General features: G+C 40.5%; 1 protein-coding gene across 4 annotated transcripts; it reads left to right on the top strand.

Annotated features, from left to right (window-relative positions):
* Window positions 1-6,368: 6,368 nt before the first annotated feature.
* LOC144020462 (alpha-amylase-like) lies at window positions 6,369-18,618 on the top strand. Of its 4 annotated transcripts, none has more exons than XR_013283889.1 (11): window positions 6,369-6,792; window positions 11,056-11,400; window positions 12,880-13,110; window positions 14,414-14,547; window positions 14,713-14,935; window positions 15,028-15,149; window positions 15,281-15,406; window positions 16,652-16,837; window positions 17,056-17,165; window positions 17,289-17,363; window positions 17,491-17,562. XR_013283889.1 is itself a non-coding variant. In XM_077523981.1 (10 exons), the coding sequence occupies exons 1-10, from the start codon at window positions 6,622-6,624 to the stop codon at window positions 17,570-17,572; spliced, it is 1,695 nt and encodes a 564-aa protein (XP_077380107.1). In that variant the 5' UTR covers window positions 6,369-6,621; the 3' UTR covers window positions 17,573-18,618. The 4 variants fall into 4 exon arrangements, 2 of the variants coding, with proteins under 2 accessions (XP_077380107.1, XP_077380121.1); XR_013283891.1 differs by having other exon boundaries at window positions 16,652-16,882; XM_077523981.1 differs by lacking the exon at window positions 17,056-17,165 and having other exon boundaries at window positions 17,491-18,618.
* Window positions 18,619-18,809: the final 191 nt, after the last annotated feature.

Genomic DNA, 18,809 nt, shown 5'->3' with positions numbered 1-18,809 from the left:
ATAATGTTGCAAGAAAAAAAAAAAGAAGACTTAAAAGTAGTGTGGGAAATACAACCAAAATTTTAATATTTTTGAGAAAAAATAAGAACGTATTAAGTATCATTAACAGACAGAGATAAACATTAATTTTTCTTTTTGTTTGTGTGTATCTGAGTAGCCCTTATATGAAGAAAGGTGCAGTATTCGTAAAGCAAAAGAACTGAGAGTAAGAAGTGTGGTGAAGAGCATGGAAGCAAAAGAGTGCTGTTCCCATTTCCCGCTGACTCGTGTGAAAGACGATCAGAAAATTGAGTCCAGCTGACTTGTTTTTTTGGGGGGTTTTTTCACTGACAACTTTTCCAGCCACCGGCAGTGCAATTGGAATGGAATTAAGCCGCACAGTCCACTTGCATCAACCTTTCCTCACTGCTCCCTTACATTCCTCCCTAAAGTGTTTCAATCAGTGTTCAGTTATGAAATCTTCCATAAAATAAAGTTTGCACGACAGAAAGCATTTTTAGATAATCTACTTTTATGCCAAAATAGTGTTTTCATAGCAAAATATTACATTTTCAATGTGAAATATACAGTTGTGAACAATTATACCCCCCACTTATGAAATTGGACAAAACTCTTGGAAATGAGCAGGCCATTAACAACACGTTTGCTATTTGAGAAACAAATACGCTACAAATACAAAAGTTGACAAGTGTGAGTGTGATTAGTAGGGGTGTGAATTGCCTCGTACTTGACGATTCGATCCGTATCATGATTCATAGGTCACGATTCGATTCGATACCGATTAATCCCAATATGAATTTACAAGTCGATTGTTGCGATTTTTTTTTACTCAAATTTAGAAAATACCATTCAGTAAACTTGTACATGTATACTGTAAGATTTGTATGAAGTTGTATTATTTATTGATCTGAAACTTCAGTTTTATAACTGTGAGCCACTGTATTTAACAAACAGGTTGTAACCTTTTCATGTTAGAACAGCATTGAAATAAAATATTAAGGCTTCATGTTCCATTAATATAACATTCTTCCATGCTTAAGGTGTGAAAGTTAGAATATTTAAAAAATGGATGTTAAAAAAAAAATCGATTCTGCTGCCTATTGAATCGATTTGAGAATTGCGTGCTGTAGTATCGCGATATACTGCCGAATCGATTTTTTTTTTTAAACACCCCTAGTGATTAGGATATTTTTTTGGGATACAATGATTTAAATGCAAAAAGGCAAAAATGAGAATTTCTAAATTATCAACCCCCTGGCCATTCATAGTCAATAGTGTACCCTTTCTGAGCCACAACTGCCAACGAGCTCTTCGAGTAGTTCTCCACCAGGTTGGCATGGGTCTCCTCTGGGATTTTGTCACATTTGTCAACTACAAATTGTTCCAGGTGGTCCAAATTGTGTGGTTTCCGTGCATGGATATTCACTTTAGCACCTTCCACAGATTCTCAATAGGTTTCGAGGTCTGGGCTGTGAGCGGCCACTCTCGGACTTTGGTTTTGGTATTCTTGAGGAATTTTTGCACCAATTTTGATGTGTGCTTCGGGTTATTGTCTTGTTGGAAGAGCCAGAGACCACCTCCCTCAAAATGTCAACAAAATTCTGGTCACAACTACAGTGTTTTGTCAAATGATAGTATTTTCAGAGCCAAATACAGTGCCGTCTTGATTTGTGAGTTTAAAATACGGTTGTTTTATGAAAGCTCAAACATAACTGAAGAGAATGTAAGGAATTTCAGTTTGTGCATGATGATTTAATGCTGCAGTCCAATTTATTGTGCTGCTCGTTCTGATGTTTTCACCGTTGACACCAGGAGACCGTATAATACAGTCATGCAGACACAAACGAGGAAGTACAGGACTTCTGCTGCTGCTACTGTAAGTAAATCTTTGTCATTGTTCACAGATGATAAAGAATATCCATCCGTTTTCTTAACTTCTTACTCCTCACAAAGGTCGTGGGGTTGCTGGAGCCCATCCCAGCCTTATGAAAGTGTTTGCATAGCTTAAAGCCAACAAATAATGCACACAATATTGACATGCTAATTGTTAGTATCAGTAGTCATGATTGTAGAAGCAACTCGCGATACATACATAAGCATGTCTCTTGATTACAACATATTTAATTTAACATATCTTGGTTTTTGTCATTAAATCAATGATATGAACTGCTATACTTTAAACATAGAGGTTTGACTTGTTTGTGACAGATGTCTGCGAACTTGGGTCAATTAGTGAAGACCAGAGTTCAAAGCAAAGATGGTGAAGCAGCATTTAACTGTTATGCTGCACACAATTTTGGAAAAAAAAACAAACAAAAAAAAAACTGCCAACAGAAGTGAAGTCAGTAACATATGACTATAGTGAACGCCCGTGTCCAAAACTAACCTCCCGCCACATGCTATATTTCATGTCGGAGTATTTCAGTTTCATTGCAAAATATTGTATATTCTACATCAAATGTAATTTTAGTGTCAGAATATTGCAACTTCATGGCAAGAAATACTATTGACCCATTTGAAAGGTGTGACAATTGGTGTTTTGAAGAAGTGAAGGTGTCTTGTCAGTGGTGGATGGCGATCACATCTTACACTGGTCAACCTTTTTTATTGAGGGATGTGATGTACGTGTGTGTGCGTGTCATCAGGAACTTCCGCTCATGCTGCTGCGGTTATTATTCCTTTTCACCTTCTTCACGGCGCAATAGAAAATGACATCTGCTCAATATATCAGCACAGTAGAAAACGTTCCATTGGATGAGACTGAGTGAATTTTTATTCAGTGGGATGTCTTTCCTCTTTCACTCAAATTAGTTCATGCAAACATTCACAATTAAAAAAAAAAAAAAGGCCAAAGGTGGATGATGGAGCCGCTCAATTCTTCCCTTTGCTGTCTGCCAGCTCAGTTTCTTTCTATTTTCCCTTGGCACAAGCGTGACATCCTACACAACCATTTTTTATTTATTTTTTTACCTGGACGTCACAGCTGCAGATGTGAAAGGAAGCTTTTGTCCTTGGGCCGACAAGCGTTCCAAAAGGCTCGTGGGAAAAAGAAAGTGGGGGCCAGTGGGAAAAGTGTTGCATCGCGAGGTAAATGTCATATTTGAGATTAACATGGAACAGACTTTAAGAGTACAGACACGGACCGTTGATTGTAAAACAAAGTAAATTTAATGGGGGGGAAACATTTAAAAAAAAGAACTGAATGGAAACAATACAAATTTGATCGACAAATGTAATTTTAAAATAAATAAAAATTAGGAAAGAATGAAGAAAACAATACTAATTTGATCGACATATGTAATTTTAAAATAAATAAAATTAGGAAAGAATGAAGAAAAATTAAATTGGAGAATATATCTAAATATAAATAATGATCAAAACATACATAACTAAATAAATAACTAAATAAAGTATTGAACTGAAGAATATGACTAACTGTGAATAATGATCAATCAAGCAAATAAATTAATGAATGAGGAAAAAAAATTGATTAATTTAAAAAATATTGAGGTATTGAACATGTTTAGTTTTCCCCTACATTTTTTTTCTGTCCCTATTCCCGTGAAGTTTTCTGTCGTCATTTTAAAAATTGTGGTTCGTGATGAAATAGACTTTCCTGTAAAAAACGAGCGTTTTCATGTCAAACAATATGCTAATATGCATAGCCTCGTACTTCAGCTATGTTTTTTTGTTTATGTTTGACCAGAATGCTTTGAGGAATGGGGAACTTCGCAGCAGTCTACAACACAATGTTCACCCATAATAACAATCATCATCATCATTATAATAATCAACAGAAAATGATCTTTAAAGCACAACTGACAACTGAAGAGTCAATTGCACGGCAACAGTCGTCACGTGGCAAACAAATTTACTCATCGACTAAGCTCAATATGGGATCACATCCAATGCAAACAGCTGCAGGAGTACACACGCCTCGACCAAGCTCCGTGCTGCAAAATATTTTTTAAAACCCAGGGCTGAAAGTAGTTAGAATTTCTTGCTGGAACTCCCTGACATAAACTTCGCCGCACAGCCATTATTTATTCATTTATTTATTTATTTTTCTTATTCATTATCAAACCACAGACATGTAAAAAAAGAAATAAAATAGACCTCCTTTTGCCACAGTTACACAGTACACACAATAAAACACAACATGTGGTTTTACGCATGCATTAGGCTACTGCATTACGCTTGCTCACTTTTACACTGGGGGTGGAGGGCTTTTTGGGGGGCTGGAATCATTGGAAAATTCCACCCCCGGAGTAACATGACAATCAATCGCATGTACATCAGGAGTAGAACAATGAAAATGTCTCAAGAAACCATGCCAGAAAGGAAGTCTGCCATTTTGTGACGATTTGCCCTCCTGTATACCACAGACGGACTACACTAAATGGAAAGAATTTTAGGGGTGCATGAAAATGTAACTTTTTAAGAGATTCAGAACCAGAGCACTTCCGTCTCCCGTCGCTTTTTGTTGACGACACCCACCTTTCACCGAGTGCATCCGCATATTCTGTGAATGCTTGATGATGCGAAGCTTCGCAAAAATACACAAAATGAGAGGGACCGTCTGTACTTGCCCAGATCGACATTCTTCAGTTGGTGCTTCGTCCGTGGATTTTCGCGTCATTGTTCACTTGCCAAAACTGGGGTTCGTCGATGACAGGAAGCAACGATTGATAGAAGTGCCCAGATCTATTGAAAAACACAACCATTCCAAAATTCACTCAGGAGTGCCCCCTGGAACGTTTCCCCCAAAACCACTTTGACCAATCAACACAAAATGAAATGATCTGTCTGTCATAGGCCTCAGTGGACCCACAAAAAAAGTCTCAAGGACCCATGCCTGGAGTTAACCAGAAAACATTTCAACCTTTAGAGTCGGCACTTCGACACCGATGTCAAAATTGTCAGTTTATTCCCCCCCCCCTCCACAAAAACCATTGGCAGTTTGTTTGAAATGGGCAGGAACTACTAAATTTGTGTTCTCCAGAAACATGGATATAGTCAACGCCAGTGGCGAGCGGTGACTTTTTCGAGTGGGCATGTTGAAGTGTGACATATCATATTCGAGCGCTCGTGGAAAATTTTGGGGTATTTTTTTTATGATTTAATTATTATGTTATACCCATGTGCAGGTATAAAATTAAAGCGGAAATATTCAGGACTGACACAGGCTGACACGGTCACACTCTAATGTAACCAGCTCCATGGTGAGTGAAATGACAAAATCACATGGCCACAACTTTGCCAATACATTGGAATTTACAGTATTTGGTGCCCATGATGTGGTCTCAACCCAGGAGAAGGAAAAAAGTGACACCCAGAAGAGCCGCAAGAGGTTTCAACCAACAATAAAGTTTGCTCACCTGTAACTACAACTAGCCACTGATGTTTCTCGTACGTCCTTTCTTGAAAGTGAGGGATGAAATTCTTCCCCGTTTTCATGATGATTATTTCAGTAGGACGACCACTTGAAATTATATTCTCGCTGGAGCATTCCTAGAGTGGGCCGAGGGACTGCAGCGCATGGCCGAGAACGCTGGAGCCTCCTCGGGCATGAAATCTGGCATTTGCCGGCCCTCTATCTCCGGGACACAAACCACTTTACTGCTAGCCAAGTAAGCTAATTATGCGCATGCGCTTTGTTGTCAGATACGCTGCTTGACTGCCAGCTTTTTTTGCCATTCAAAAGGCTCACGTTTTATAAACCTCTCAGAACAAACACAACTTTATTTATCATTGTGCATGCACAAAAGCTGACGGCCTTCCGGTTTACAAAGCCGAGCTTCCTCTCACGAGACACCCGTTTATCGCCATAGTTCGTGCTTGCTAAATATCCGTTGTCGGCTACTCGGCTTTCCACTTCTCCGCAAGGAAAACAGGACAAATTACACAAAAATTTAAGACCAAAGCAGTAGAACTAAGGTATTGTATATCTATAATTATTTCACTGATTGAAGGTGCTTGGGCATGCGCCACATTAATAGCTTATTATGACTGCTCGGCACTGGTTCACGCCTACTAGTGTTACAAACACATTTGGTGTGGTTATTTTTTACTGCTTCAAAGCCATTGTAGTTGAGGAGTGGATCACGTACAATATATGAGACCATAGTTAGCATTGGTACTCTTTTCTTTTTTTTTTTTTTTTTTTTTTTTTTTTTTTTTATTCTTAGTTTTTACCATTTTCATTGTACATCACTAAATTCAGTGACAGTACATTTCAGATGTCAACACTGAGAACAAGTCGTTACTCTTGTTTACACTACTGACACACGCACATCAACTGGCAGCCACGTCATATTTAAACACAGATTAATCTTTTACCTCACTAATGAAACTACATACACAGAAATAGGTGGTGATCTAACATGAAACAGGATTGTGAGTTGACCAGCAGCAAAACTTTGGCTTGTTTTTCTCTCGTATGTTCGATCAAGGTGACAGTCCCATTCAAAAGGGTGAGAAAGTCGGCAGCTGTCAAACCGGCCTGACACTATTTGCCAGGCTTCCCACCGGTTCCCCCGAGGGGTAGGGAAAAAAAAGAGAGTACAAATACAGGTGCATCAGTTGCACTCGTGGGATTTTATAACATTTCCTCCAAAAAGCATGAAGTGGTTCTTCGTGTGGACGCTGCTGTGGGGGCTCGCCGCCGCCCAACACCACCCTCACCTCCGGCACGGCAGGACTTCCATCGTGCACCTGTTTGAGTGGCGCTGGGAGGACATCGCCGAGGAATGCGAGCGATTTCTGGGGCCCAACGGTTTCGGGGGAGTTCAGGTGTGCCGATTTTTGCTAGTCTGGTAATTATTTGGTGCAATGCAGAAATATCTTGGCTGCAATTTTGTATCCATTGATTATTTCTTGTGCTTGATTGTACAAAGGGGTGATTATCATAAAAAACTGATAGATAGATAGATAGATAGATAGATAGATAGTTAGTTAGTTAGTAGAGGTGTGTCAAAAAATCGATTCATCAAAGAATCGAGATTCTCACTTATTAATCGAATCGAATCGATATTAATATCCTAAAATCGATTTTATTTAAATTAGAAATGAAGAAGAAGGGGAAAAGCAGTTGTAGCCCACATGCTGTTTTTGTGGAAAAAGGCACTTAGAAAATACAAAATTAATAAATGTTTAAAAAAAAAAAAAGACACTTTAATGTCTCTATTTGTCATTTTGTCTTGCAAAGCAGACTGGAGTAGATCATGACAATGTTGTGCATATCTGTAAATTGAAGCAGAAATCATTTTTCAATCAAATAATTTTGAATCGAAAATCGTTTGAATCGAGAATCGAGAATCGATCCTGATCTTAGACAATCTTAGACATCACAATCTTAGACCCAAAAATCAAAATCGAATCGAATCGTGAGACAGTCAAAGATTCCCAGCCCTAATAGATAGATAGATAGATAGATAGATAGATAAAAATGTGGATTTTTTCACATTAATGCAATATGAATCAGAATGGCATGTTTAGGCTGGTGGGGGAGCATAGAACATATTATTCTAAAGATTTTTGGGGGTTGACTTGCCCTTTTATGCTGAGCACTAACGTAGTTTATGCAATAATTCTCAACTAGTGCTACCACAAATTATTTTGATAGTCGACTAGTCATTGATGGTACAAGTAGTCATCATTAGTCACCTTACAGATCATATGTAAATTGCAGCCTATCACACAAGCAAACAGCTGCTCCTATGTAAACATCATTAGGTTCAAGCCTACAGCCTGAATTCTTTAAGGTATATATAGACAGTAAATTCTGTAGAGTAAATTTGGCTATTTAGAGAGGGACCAAATAGGCTTAGTTTTAGAGTAGGCTAATATTTACACTCGGAAGAAAGTAAAATAAAAAAATTGGGGGTTGGAGTCACTCAAGGGTTGCGGAACAAACTCACGACCTTCAGCTTGGGAGACTGACAGACTACCACCTGAGCTTTGCTCCTCCTCCTGCTTACTTATCTCCACCCTTGGAGTTAGGAATATTCCAGTTGACACAAGTGATATACTAACAAACAGCAGGAGCTATGTGGCTCAGGGAGTAGATGGGCTTTCTCCCAAGCTGAATATCCTGAGTTTGTTCCTCAAACCTTGAGTGACTTTTATTTTATTTACTCTCTTCCATGTGTAAATAATATTACTCAAAAACTGAGTCTACGGTCCCACTCTACAGTCAATGATGATGATAGAACATTCAACTTTGATTATATTCGGCAATGACATATTTATAAAGGATGGAGGAAATAAATTGAAGGCGATACTGTGGCCTTAACATTTTTAGGTTGTGAATGTTCAGTGCATTTTAAAATGGAACCAACAACTACTGGATACACAATGTACACTTGCACCTTGGCTTCATCTTCATCATACTTCATCTTTTGGATGCTAGACTTTTTTAACATTGTCCACTAGAGAGCAGGATAATGAAGAGTAATACAATATGCCTTTCAAAACTTAATCTTGATATTCTCCAAATACTTGTGGTAGGGATGGGCGAGTATTGATACTATCAGTAATGGTGCAGATACCAGCCTTATTTAAGATATTGGTACTCATGATGGGATTGGCTACCCTCCAGTGACCATTTTACAATGAGGAACTAAAAATTTGAAATTAGAAGAACAGATAATTTCCACTAATTTTTTTGCAATTTCATGTGGTGGAAATTATATATTGGGATATGTAGGTGTTTATTATCCATCCATCCATCCATCCATCCATCCATCCATCCATTTTCTTGACCGCTTATTCCTCACAAGGGTCGCGGGGGCTGCTGGCGCCTATCTCAGCTGGCTCTGGGCAGTAGGCGGAGGACACCCTGGACTGGTTGCCAGCCAATCGCAGTGTTTATTATTATTAATTATAATAATAACACATCAGATTTATATTGCGCTTTTTTGAACACTGAATACATTATTAGTGCACTCACACTGATGGTGGTAATCTACCTAAGTAGCCACAGCTGCGCATCCGACCACCACTAAACATATGCACCTTTGAGACACCAGCGTGAGTGACACTGGGGGCAATGTGTGTGAAGAGCAGGGATCGAACAGCCAACCTACCGGATACTGAACGACCTGAGCCACAGCCGCCGTGACTATTTAAAATGAATAGTCATTGTCAAAAGTAGTAATGGTATCTACTTAGTACCGTACTCGTACTGACTGGATAAAATGGCACCAACATCCCTAACGTGCAGCTAACATAACTTGCATACGTATCGTATAGGATTTTTTCCAACAGCTGTTGAAACCCAGAATAGGAGAGAAAATGAGGATATTTACCAGGATGTTACCACTCACACATCCTGCGATGAGATAAATCATCCATGTACACATTACAAATAGGGCTGGGGGTATTGAGCTGGTGAAAGTACCCGCCACCCCCACCCTCCATGACCAACACCACAAAATGAAACAGAAACTGTATTTCCCCATTTAACCTGCTTGCTCTCATTGGTGTACCGATAAGCCAGGTCATTGTACTGTTGGTCATTCCTCTTCCTCAATTTTTAGAGCAGCTTATGACAGTTGAGCCAGTCAAAGGGCTTTAGTTTTGAGGCATCAATAAAACCAATTACACAGAGGAATTCTGCCTTCTATACATTTCCTTCAAAACATAGCTATATAAACCTTAAAGCCAAACTGTTTAAAACCCTTACATTGATCAACATGGAGTATGTACCCTGAAACTGAAAAAAATCCCCTAAAGGAACTGTTTGTATGTTTGTTTTGTTTGTTTCCTTTTGCTCTGCCAGGCATTGTCTTCAGAGTTCTGCTTGTGTATTTCCTCTTCAGTTGGTGCGTTTCCATTACCCTTTTTCGCAAAAAATAAAAGCGATATTGTACTATTTCGATAAAGTACCATTTCGAATTGTCGGTGTTTCCATTGACGAGTTTCGCTTCTGAGGCGGCATTCTCGGAATGTCCCGTCTCGCGAGACCTCGCTGTTCTGTCGGAGGTGCTCATGATGTTTACCGTAGACGGACGCCCGTTGTAGTTATATTACTTTAAAAAACACTCACCCCCTCATCGGGCGGTTTCGGGCATTTAGTGTTGGTGTTGTTGTGTGTTTTCCTCGGCAGTCGGCAAACAGTTCTGACACGAAAGCGAGTGTCACCGTACTTCCTACTTCCTGTAATCCTAAAATGTTGTTCCCATGCAGAGGCTGGGTAAAAGGCTGGTTACAAATTGTTAAAAGTTTCTTATGTTTTCTGGCGTCCTCTTTGCTAAATTAACCAGACATGGTAGGACACAATTTCAAGCTCTCCTCTCCTTCAACTTCTCGACGGAGTCTCGCTCAATTACACCTCTCTCTCTTTTGCGCTCATGACGTGCAGTAGCCGATACAAATCACTTCAGCATGTAAAACTAAAATACAAAACCGATATTATTAATTCTCAAAACAAATAGTAATTGCAAGTTTAATAAAAATACACATAAACAACGTGTTACATTCCTTTCCTCCGTAACCGGGCGGGTGTCACATGACTACTAATGCGCAAAAAGTGTTTCCATTACACTTTTGCGAAATACTTCTTTTTCGATACGTCTCAAAAACCACCTCGTGAAAGCGCAAAAACTTTTTTGCGATATTTGAGTTTTTTTTTCGCAAATCCGGTGTTTCCATTACCAGATTACTTTTGCGAAACATGCCTTTTGCGCAAAACTGAGGGTAATGGAAACGCACTTAGTGTTAGTCTTCAGTTCTGATGATGGACTTGCACATTGGCAACATTCTACTTCTTCGCCTTCAAAAACTCTTACTTTCGTAGTATGCTCTGTGTCATTGCCCATCTGCACTGTGAAGCGTCATCCCATGAGTTCTGATGCACTTGTCTGAATATAAGAAAATAATATTGACTGCTACATTTGTCAGCAGTCATCATCAATACATACAAGGGAACCAGTTTCATTGGCAGCCCTACATGCCCACCTGGACATGGAACAGCTGAGCAGCCCATTGTTCTAATACTTTGAGTCACTTTAAATGTTCGTAGAGTCATCATGTCCTTCCCGTATGCTTGCTCAGATCTCGCCTCCCAACGAGCACATTGTGCTGAACAATCCCTGGATGCCGTGGTGGCAGAGATACCAGCCGGTGGGATACAAACTGTGTTCCAGGTCCGGCACTGAGCAGGAGCTGCGAGACATGGTGACGAGGTGCAACAACGTCGGGGTCAACATCTACGTGGACGCCGTCATCAACCACATGTGCGGGTCGGCCGGCGGCGAGGGGAAACACTCGTCGTGCGGGACATGGTTCAGCGCCAGCACCAAGAACTTCCCCGACGTTCCCTACAGCGGCTGGGACTTCAACGACCACAAATGCAGGACGGGCAGCGGTGAAATCGAGAATTACGGGGATGCTAATCAGGTGCGGTGTATCTGATTTTCCAACAAAGTGAACTCTATATTCACAGTTCGGCATTCACCTATTCATAGATTGCATCTTACCCTCTCTTCCGTTCCTAAAAGTCTTACTTTGGGGCTATTTCGTGGGAAAGTTTGTTTTGTTTTTAGGTTTACAGTAATTCACTGGTTTGTTTTCATCTGCGTTGGAGATCCATAAAGTGAGCTACTAGTAGCTGATAGTATTGATGAGTCTTTGTGAAGATGTTTTGTTTGTGCTGAATAACTGAATTACTGAATACATTTGATTTGATTGATTTATTTGTTCATTTTCCCTTTCGGACAGCATTGTGACAATCAAACATTTCATCATATAATTTCAACATATAATAACCAAAAAGAAAAACGGCTGGCAGGAAGAAGCATGAAGCTTATAAATTCCCGCTCCCATACTATACTAGGACGCAGAAAATCAAACAACTAATAGTTAAAAGTAGGGGTGTGAATTGCCTCGTACCTGACGATTCGATCCGTATCACGATTCATAGGTCACGATTCGATTCGATACCGATTAATCCCGATATGAATTTACAAGTCGATTGTTGCAATTTTTTTACTCAAATTTAGAAAATACCATGAAAATGTATTTATTTATTGATCTGAAACTTCAGTTTTCTAACTGTGAGCCACTGTATTTAACAAACAGGTTGTAACCTTTTTCATGTTAGAACAGCATTGAAATAAAATATTAAGGCTTAATGTTCCATTATTAATACAACATTCTTCCACGCTTAAGGTGTGAAAGTTAGACATATTGTTCCATCAAAAATCAACATTAAAAAATCGATTCGGCTGCCTATTGAATCGATTCAAGAATTGCGTGCTGTAGTATTGCGATATATTGCCGAATCGTTTTTTTTTAACACCCCTAGTTAAAAGTCAGCAGGGATAAAAAATGTTCACTCAGTTCATCATTTCCATAATATTAGTTATCCAGTTGATTGCGTTCGGAGTCTTTTAGTTCAGGCAAATAGATATTATTAAAAGTTCAATCAGCTCATCTTCACCAATGATTTAATCGCGTATAGTTTGTGTTCCAAACAGTAGATTTGTTCCAATAGCTTGCTGATCACTTGTTGATTGATACCACGTAGATTGACTCAGTCCAGTAGCTTTAGATAACTGAGCATAATGAAAGCCATGTGTCCGACCACACCTTCAGTCAGATCCATCTTCATCACAATTCCGGTTCATCGCAGTTTCCAGTCCAGCTTTTATCTCCAAGTCAAGCAACCTTGTGACCATGTCTCTCCTCATTCTGTTCATGGCTAGGTTAAGTGCTGCAAGGTCGTTTTTCACCAGAGAAGTGTCGTCACAGGCCATTAATTTATGTAACATGGGTTTTTGATTGTGGACACAGTCTGAATCCTGATGGTCAAATACAAGTACAAGTCCATAATGGCAAGCCTGAGATCATTTAAAAAGAATTCATTTACTTCTCCAGGTTCGCGACTGTCGCTTGGTGGGCCTCCTGGACCTCGCCCTGGAGAAGAACTACGTGCGGGACAAGGTGGCCGAGTTCATGAACACGCTGATCGACATGGGCGTGGCCGGGTTCCGGGTGGACGCCTGCAAGCACATGTGGCCCGGCGACCTGGCCGCTGTCTACGGCCGCCTGCACAACCTCAGCTCCAAGTGGTTCGGCCAAGGCTCCAGACCCTTCATTTACCAGGAGGTACTCAAAATTCCGCCAAAATGACTTCAATTTAACTCATAGACTGGATCTACATTCAAGTGGCACATTGGGCATTAATTTGAATGCTTTGAATTCGACATCTTCAGATTGAACCAGGCCTCTTCAAATGTGGAAAAAATAATACAGTAAACTTCTAGTTTGACTGCAATGTCAACAGACAAACTGGATGTAGGTTTGCAGGCTACCCTATCAGTTAAAATCTACCGGTTTGTGACGGATACACACTAACACCACAAGTAAATATTTTAAAAGCACCTGTTTTCGTTTAACTGAAACAAAAGCATAGACAACTAACTGCAGTCTCGAGATGAAATTATCTGAACAGAAGGCACAGCGAGGTCAGAAGGTGCTTTGACTCAGGCACGAGATCTGTACTTGCAAAATCAAGAACCTTTGATGTCAGACAGGATGCTGCTACATTTTGAAAAGCTCTGTAGTTCATAGTTTGGCATTGACAATTTGAGGATATTTTTGGCCCAGGTCAAAATTGCCCCAGAATCGGTATTTGCTATATTTAGCATTTTTTTTTTAACTTTGCTCGATGTTGACGCTTGTGGAATTACTTTCGTGCCATGTGGGTAACTGAACATTTCCTGCATTCTGTCAATGTATACAGTGTCATCGCAGACATGGATCACATTTTAATATACATGGAAAAAGAGACATGCTGTGTAAATCCAGTTTTAGATCAAACTAGGAGTGAGCAAACAAACTGTCGTTAGATTTAATTTGCATTTAAAACTCATTCACTGCCAGTCATTATAGAAAATTTTTACATTTCCAATACTCACGTGATATTACATTCAATAATTATATATAAACCGAATCTACCAAATAACAGAATAGACTCCCTACTTTTTGTCCCGTCCCGTTCTTTTATAATTGACAGCAGAAAAATGTAGGTTTGCCAAAATACATCCATTTCTCCCATGGACTCTGAAACTGTGTTTATTTCCTATAAAATGGGGCAATGATGTCATCTACCGGTGGTTGGGCATCAGTAAAGTTGTTTCCAAGTTTGATATTTACAGTGGAGCATGCTCAGATTCGCCCCCATTTAGCACCGCTCTAAAAAATACAATTGACAAGTATACTTGTCAAAGGCAGTGAATGAGTTAAACACGACTGCAAAAGTCCCCAGCTGGAGAACCAAATACATCTTACGCATTTACGGGTAAAAAAAATAAAAAAAACAACTGAAGGAACTGTCGTGGGAATGCAAGATGTGTTCCAATTCAAACACTGTGCAGTTGATACAAACTATTTGTCCTCCGACCCTCAGGTTATTGACCTCGGAGGTGAACCTATCTCATCTCACGAGTACTCCCACCTGGGACGAGTGACTGAGTTCAAATACAGCGCAAAACTAGGAACCGTCTTCCGTAAATGGCACGGCGAGAAGTTGTGCTACACCAGGTACACCACAGTCAGGCATCTTGGGAATTATACAAGGGTGGTACCCACTTTACTCTGGTACTGATATACACTGTTCCGAGGTTAAGAAAGGCGCAGAACACGAAGGTGCACTCAGTTACAGCTATACTTACTGTTTTAAATATCATTTGCATTTTTCATGTGCAGAAACTGGGGAGAGGGCTGGGCTTTCATGCCCAGCGGCAATGCCGTCGTATTCGTCGACAACCACGACAACCAGCGCGGCCACGGCGCAGGCGGTGCGTCCATTATCACCTTCTGGGATCCAAGGCTCTACAAGATGGCCATGGGGTACATGTTGGCCCACCCTTACGGTGTAACCAGGGTCATGTCGAGCTTCCGTTGGAACCGCCACATTGTCAATGGAAAGGTTCTCACTCGCCAACTCTGACGATCATTTGGCCGCCTCGCTGTTAATCCATCCTCCGATGGATTCATGTTGTGCCCTGGTCGCGTTCTCAGGATCAGAACGACTGGATGGGACCCCCGAGTCATAGCAACGGAAGCACCAAGTCTGTTCTCATCAACCCCGATCAGACCTGTGGGGATGGATGGGTGTGTGAGCACAGATGGCGTCAGATCAAGTGAGGAAATCCTGGATTTTGAGCTTCTTTTGTATTGCTTCTCCAAGATGACAGATTGTTTTGGTCTGTTTTTGCTCTTTATTATCAAAGCACGTGGTGTCTGATGGCTTTTCTTTGTCAAATCCCCTCAGGAACATGGTCATTTTCCGCAACGTGGTCAACGGGCAGCCTCATAGCAACTGGTGGGACAACCAGGGCAACCAGGTCGCCTTTGGCCGCGGCAATCGTGGTTTCATCGTCTTTAACAATGATAACTGGTGAGCAGATCAAATGACTGACTTATTGATTGAATATTCATGAATGCATATGTCCCATGTGCCTCTAATTCAGTCTTGGGAATGTTACTTTATAAAAGTAATTACTTGCTCAAAAAAGTAACGGTTAGTAAATGAATTACTTTATAATAAAAGTAACTCGTTACCGAGCAAAGTAACTATTTTCACTACTTTAAAAATTGTTTTATACCAAATAATTTTGATTTTTTAAATATTATTATTTTATATTTATATTATTAGATTTTTTTTTTATTTTATATTACATTCATATTATTATTTATTGTATTATTATATCTTTTACTGCAATTGGCTGGCAACCAGTTCAGGGTGTACCCCGCCTACTGCCCGAAGTTGGCTGGGATAGGCTTCATCACCCCCGCGACCTTATGAAAATCGGTGGATTGATTATATTTTTATTTTTATTAAGAAATTCAAATCGTGTCCAGGCTATATAGAATGTTTTCATTGATTTTTATGAATATTTGTTACACAAATGAATCATAATGATAGATATCATAAGTTCTACCACTGCCAATTACCACAGAAATATATATATATATATATTTTTTTTTACGAGTGTTTAGTTATGATTTATGGTTATGGTTTATGGTGTATATGGTTCTTGGTGGGACAGATTTGTTCTCGAATTACTCCTCATGGCGGCTGTTTTTCGGCACATTGCTAACAATGTTATTTTCACCAATATAAATCTTGTCAAAGCCTGAACTAGTTTCAGGCTACTGGGGAGGTGGACTCTTGCTAGATGCTAACAAGTCCATTGTGAAGGAAAACACGTCGTGACATGCTTCCCACGGCACCTACAAAATAAAAGTCACTACACATCCCAGCTGTCAAGAGACCTTTATTGTGACGAGGTGCAACAAAAGTTGTGCATCTAATGTGCGCAAATGAAATTTTCATGAATAGACTCAGAGCAAACTTTCCGGAAAAGCGCTGTTCTTCCCAACACTTGTCTCTATCCATTTGATGTCCAGTAAGGGTCGCTAGAATTTGAGTTTGTTGTTGTCTCGGTGGTATACAGCCAGATACACATTCTGCCGCTTAATTTCAATCGTTTGGCTAATATTCTTATTGTTCCATACTGTGTTGACACCACAAAGAACCATATGTTTTATCTACCCTACAATTGTTTTCTTGTTTTGTTTTGTTTTTGCTGCAGTCACTTGCCCATGCATACATGAAATAGAAGCTTTTGTCTTTTTTAAGGGACCTGGATGTGACCTTGAACACTGGCATGCCCGGCGGCATCTACTGCGACGTCATCTCCGGCCAAAAGGAGGGAGAAAGGTGCACAGGAAAGCAGATCCACGTCGGCGATGATGGTCGTGCCCAATTCCGGATCAGCACCCGAGACGAGGACCCCTTTGTGGCAATTCACGCTGAATCCAAACTGTAAACACTCGCTAAGTTGAACAAAATATGAGCTACGAACAAAAGGTGCCATTAAAGGGGCTTTGTGGTGAAAGGTTCTCTTCTGCTGTCCTCTCGTTTTCTGTTCTGGTGCCTTAACATGATTTTATGTTAGTAGAGTGTTCACTGTTACGAGGGGGCGACAAGGCGGTCTGGTGCGTTTCTGTGTTGCATTACTGTTCTTTCGTGTGTTTTCTCAGGGTACTTTGGTTTCTAGTCTTAGAATCGTAGTTTGGTTGAATGTATGGCAGAGTTCTTCAAAGCTTGAGCTTCGATTTGGCGAGTGGACGGCTGTGGAGGGGCTTGACTGGTGAGGGTGCTGACTATCATTTTAAACAGTCATTGCATTTTCATACAAGCAAACCTGGCTGAATTGTTGTCTGATCATATCGAAAAAAATGTTTATGTTCCATTCCGTGGTTATGGACATCAGGTCCAAGAAGACTACGGTGCTGTTAATATCCACTGGAAGGCAACTTTGCTACAACGGGGCACTGGAGAACAAAAGGTGTGTTTGATTGGATCTCTTCACATACGACATCGAGCAAATATGTCCGTCCAGTGGTGGTGGGATATCAACTATAAGTCAAAGTGGAAGGAAGAACTGTTAAAATTTGCCTTTCTTCTACTGTCAGATATTTCCTTGATCAGGTGAACATCCTGGGTGAACCCGCGGTGGCCCACCAGTGTCCTCGCTGCACTTCCCTCATCCACTGAGGACTTCCTGTCATCACCGTGTCACAGACGAGAGCTCACCACCGGTATCGGGGCAGCAAATGGGGGGCCCCCCAGAGACCCCACTGCTTGAGACTGCTCTCTCTTCCCTTCTCCTTTATCTCTTTATCTTTACGTACCCTCATTGCGCTGTGGATTGAGTGGCAGCGTCCACAGTTCAGACAGCGAAAAAGGTGATGCTTTGCCATAAGCGTCATCTCATCTCTGTTGTCATGGCAACATGACCCGAGAGCAGAAGCAAGAAAGAAGATATTTGACTCCATCGCCTTCTGGACATATGGATGTTGAGTGTGGCTTTTTGAGGGGGAATAATCACATACACGTTGGATGAAGAGATAAACAAGGGACATCAGGATCCTGCTGGTCAGGAATACAGTAGATGTACTGTATCTGAATGTGGGGGTTGCCATGCTAAAGGGCATATTATCGATTAGGAGAAGCGAATCTTCGATCATCGACCTCACATGCCGAGGCAAGATTGCTGAAGCCCGAAATCGATGACCAACATGGCACACTGTAAAGACGAGTGTGGTCCTCACCCCAAACCAGAACTCTTGTGCGATCAATCAAATGCCGTACATGGATTGGCCTGTGGGAGGCAGCAATGTGTCATCAGGTATTCAGACAGTTGGAAAATACAACAAAGAAGAATGATCAAGCCATCACTGTTTGAACGTTTCCATTTCCTTCAGTCAAATCATTTTCTGATTGGCTGTCATTCAATTCCACATCGTATGTGTTGGATTTTTTATTTTTCTATGTATTTATTTATTGTAATTGACTGATTTCCGAGGATATCACAAAAACAATGATTCATGCTCCTTTATGTGTATGCCAGGCTTTAAATGGGGTGTAAAGATTCTTGAATTGCCTTGCTGTTTATTAGGGCAACCACATTTTTAGGGTTCATACTTAAAAACTTACCAAATTTTGCAGGCAAATGTACACCAGTTAGTCTGTGGGCATCACTGTGCAAAAAACATCCCAATAGGAATCCTCCCTATTTTTATTTATTATTTTTTTTCTTGGGGGGGGGGGGGGGGGGGGGGGGGGGTGAACCCATAAAGCCAGATTAACTGAAATTGGTAGGTAAGTCTATCATGAGTGGACCCACAAAAAAAACTCATGAACCCATGACAGAAGACAACATAAATCTTCCATTTTGGCCTCAAAGTGGGCATTTTAGGGCCATTTTCAGGGGTCCCTCAAAAAGAAACTT

This window comes from Festucalex cinctus, chromosome 1, assembly GCF_051991245.1.
Source record: "Festucalex cinctus isolate MCC-2025b chromosome 1, RoL_Fcin_1.0, whole genome shotgun sequence".
Classification (NCBI taxonomy): Eukaryota; Metazoa; Chordata; class Actinopteri; order Syngnathiformes; family Syngnathidae; genus Festucalex; species Festucalex cinctus.
Note: the sequence above shows the minus strand (reverse complement) of the source record. Positions and strands in the feature narration are given on the sequence as shown.

Excerpts from the sequence above, each read along its gene's own strand:
- LOC144020462 (XM_077523981.1), top strand. The coding sequence starts at position 6,622 with ATGAAGTGGTTCTTCGTGTGGACGCTGCTGTGGGGGCTCGCCGCCGCC. Across the intron at positions 6,793-11,055 it reads ACGGTTTCGGGGGAGTTCAG|ATCTCGCCTCCCAACGAGCA; the intron begins GTGTGCCGATTT and ends ATGCTTGCTCAG. Across the intron at positions 15,407-16,651 it reads GTCTTTAACAATGATAACTG|GGACCTGGATGTGACCTTGA; the intron begins GTGAGCAGATCA and ends GTCTTTTTTAAG.